The sequence below is a fragment of the Arachis ipaensis genome, chromosome B4, assembly GCF_059453495.1.
Source record: "Arachis ipaensis isolate K30076 ecotype BB chromosome B4, ASM5945349v1, whole genome shotgun sequence".
In the NCBI taxonomy this organism is placed as follows: domain Eukaryota; kingdom Viridiplantae; phylum Streptophyta; class Magnoliopsida; order Fabales; family Fabaceae; genus Arachis; species Arachis ipaensis.
Window position 1 is genome coordinate 32104911 of NC_142439.1, and position 3594 is coordinate 32108504.

General features: G+C 41.6%; 1 protein-coding gene across 1 annotated transcript; it reads right to left on the minus strand.

Moving 5' to 3' along the window:
- Window positions 1-1680: 1680 nt before the first annotated feature.
- On the minus strand, window positions 1681-2244 carry LOC148567100 (uncharacterized). Its single transcript, XM_088484520.1, has one exon. The coding sequence runs from the start codon at window positions 2242-2244 to the stop codon at window positions 1681-1683; it is 564 nt and encodes a 187-aa protein (XP_088340646.1).
- Between the last annotated feature and the right edge of the window lie 1350 nt (window positions 2245-3594).

The window sequence follows — 3594 nt, forward strand, 5'->3', positions numbered from 1 at the left end:
AAGTGGAAATGCATTATTGATAGGAGTGGAGTCACTTTTAATATGTTCTAGGCGACTCAAGTGGTCTGCCACTAAATTTTGGAAACCACTCCTATCTTTGATTTCTAAATCAAACTCTTGCAATAGCAATATTCAATGGATTATCCTCAGTTTTGACTCTTTCTTAGCTAGCAAGTATTTCAAAGCCGCATGGTCTGAATATACTACCACTTTTGTTCCAAGTAAATAAGCCTAGAATTTATCCAAGGTAAAAATAATTGCTAAAAGTTATTTTTCAATGGTAGTATAGTTAGACTGGGCATTATCTAAAGTTTTAGAAGCATAAGCTATAATATAGGGATCCTTATCTCTGCGCTGAGCCAGCGCCGCTCCTACCGCATAGTTAGATGCGTCGCACATAATCTCAAACGGCCTACTCCAGTCAGGCCCTCTCACAATAGGAGCTTGGGTCAAGGCAATCTTCAGCTTGTCAAATGCTTCCATGCAGTCTTCGCTCAAGTCAAACTCTATGTCTTTTTGTAGTAGACGGGAAAGGGGTAGTGCAACCTTACTGAAGTCCTTGATAAAACGTCGGTAGAAACCTGCATGACCAAGAAAAGAATGGACTTCCCTCACAAAGGAGGGGTAAAGTAAACTAGAAATAACATCAACCTTTGCAGGATCAACAGATATACCAGTATTAGAAACAACATGACCTAGAACAATACCTTGTTTTAGCATAAAGTGACATTTTTCAAAATTAAGTACAAGGTTTGAACTTGCATATCTTTCTAATATTCTAGCAAGATTATCCAAGCAAAGATCGAAAGAATCACCATAGACACTAAAATCATCCATAAATACTTCCATAAACCAAAAGGCATTACATAAACCATGCACCTTTGAAACGTAGCTGGTGCATTACATAAACCAAAAGGCATTCTTTTATAGGCATACGTTCCAAAGGGGCATGTGAAAGTTGTTTTCTCCTGATCTTCTGGAGCAATATGGATCTGAAGTATAACCATCTAAAAAGCAATAGTGTGATTTACCTGATAGGCGATCAAGCATTTGATCGATGAAAGGTAGTGGATAGTGATCCTTGTGAGTGGCCAAGTTCAAGCGCCTGTAGTCGATGCACACTCTCCAGGAATTTTGTACCCTTATTGTCATGAGTTCTCCATTCTCATTCTTCACTATTGTGACGCTGGACTTCTTCAGAACCACTTGTACTGGGCTAACCCATTCACTATCCGAGATTGGATAGATAATATCGGCTTCAAGTAGTCGGGTCACTTCTTTCTTCATAACTTCTAGAATTGTGGGGTTCAACCGCCTTTAAGGTTGACAGATAGGCTTGGCTCCCTCCTCTAGGAAAATGCAGCACTCACAAACTTGAAGGCTTATACCTACTATGTCTGCCAAACTCCACCCAATAGCTTTCTTGTTTCTTCTCAGTACATTAAGCAATCGCTCCTCTTGTTGGGAAGTCAGCTCCTTTGCAATGATCACCGGGAGCTTTTGATTGTCTTCAAGATAAGTATACTTGAGGTGAGGTGGGAGGGGCTTTAACTCCATATTCAGCTCATGGCTTGGTACTTGATTATTCGGTAGCACCGGAGGTGGTAAGGTGTCTTCATCACAATCAGAGGGTTTCTCCACACTTGCACCTTGAACCATGTTCTTCTTATTAACTGTCTCCTAGTGGACTTTTACCATAATTTCATCAATCATATCATACTGAAAGATGGAATGGTCTTCCGGTGGATGCTTCATAACTTCATCAAGGTTGAAGCTCACTGCTCTTCTATCAATCTCAAAGGAGTAGGTACCTGAGAAGGCATCCAATTTAAACCGAGAGGTCTTCAAGAACGGACTCCCAAGCAAGATAGATGATGTTCTTCTAGAGTCATTAGAGAGCATCTCAAGAATGTAGAAGTCACTTGGAAAAATCAACCCCTTGATGCTCACTAAGACGTCTTCCGCTATGCCAACCACTGAGATTATGCTTTTATCTGCCAAAACAAAATGGGCTGCCGACTTTTTCAATGGTGGAAGCTTCAAAGCATCATAAATAGATAATGGCATAAGGCTAACATAGGCACCTAAGTCACACATGCAATCAACAAACTGTACACTACCTATAGTGCAAGTAACCATACAAGGACCGAGATCACCACATTTCTCCGGTATAGCACCCATCAAAGCAGAAATCGAGCTACCCAAAGGAATAGTTTCTAAATTATGAATCTTCTCCTTATTCATGCACAAATCCTTTAGAAACTTAGCAACTTAGGTACTTGGCGAATAACATCAAAAAGGGGAATAGTTACCTCAACCTTTTTGAATATATCTACCATCTTGGGATCTAGCTCCACTTGCTTTTTAGTCCTTTTAGCTAGGTGTGGAAAAGGAATGGGAATGGCCTCTTTCAAAACATTATCTTCCTTAGAAACTCCATCCCTTGGTTGAGCAACTTCTTCTTCAACCGCCTCTTGTACCTCATCCTCTTCTTCAACATCTTTTACCTCCACAACTCTTCATCTTGAATGGCTTCTCTTGAGCTTAGCTCCTCGGAACTCCTCTCTTACAATGTAGTGCCAGACCTTAAGGTGATGGCATTAATTCCACCCATTGGATTGGGTAAAGGTTGAGAGGAAAGTGCACTAGAGCTTGAAGGTTGAGTGTTGGAGGTAGAGGGTAGTTCCATGCGGGATATAAGAGCTTGGAGAGTGGAGGTGAGACCGGTGAGGCTAGAGGTAACTAAATTTTGAAGCTCTTTTTGCCCTTGAAGAATAGAACGGAGTGTTTCATCTTGGTTGGAGGAAGAAGGAGGGTATGTGATTTGGGGGCTTGTGGTTGATTGAGTTTAGGTGCTTGAGCTTGCCTCTAGTGAGGTGGTTGGTATCTTTGGCCTTGGTTTTGTTATTGGTAGGGAGGGTTTTGTTGATACCGGTTTTGTTGGTAATTGTTGTTCCACCTTTGGTTTCTACTATTGTCTTTGCCTCCTTGGTTGTAGTTGTCTCTCTATCCTTGGTTGGGATTGTCTTGCCAACCTTGATTGTAGTTACCACCTTGTTGATAGTACCCTAGGTTCGGACGGTTGTAATAACCATTGGTAGCCACCAAGGTGTTATCCTCTTGGAGTTGTGGACATTCATCAGTATAGTGAGAATAGCAAGCGCAAATCCCACATACTCTCTGAGGAACCAACTGTTGACATTGTTGTTGTGGAGGATGTGGAGGTTGTTGTTGATTGAGTTGGAGTTGCTTGAGGATATTGGTCATCTCTCCCAAAGTCTTCGTGAGAGCAGACTCAGTACTAGAGAAAACTTCCGTAATAGCCTTGGGATGATTATTCCTGTGCCTCGCATGTTGAGTAGACTCAGCTAAATCAGTGATAAGTTGCCATGCTTCCACCGTCGTCTTGTACTTTGTCATAGAACCATTACTCGAAGCATCCAAAAGGACCTTATCTTGAGGCTTCATGCCTTGGCAAAAGTAACTAATAAGCACCAACTCGTCAATCCTGTGATGGGGGCATGAATCAAGGAGCTTCCTAAAACGTTCCCAATACTCATAGAGAGTCTCTGATTCACCTTGAATGACGCAAGA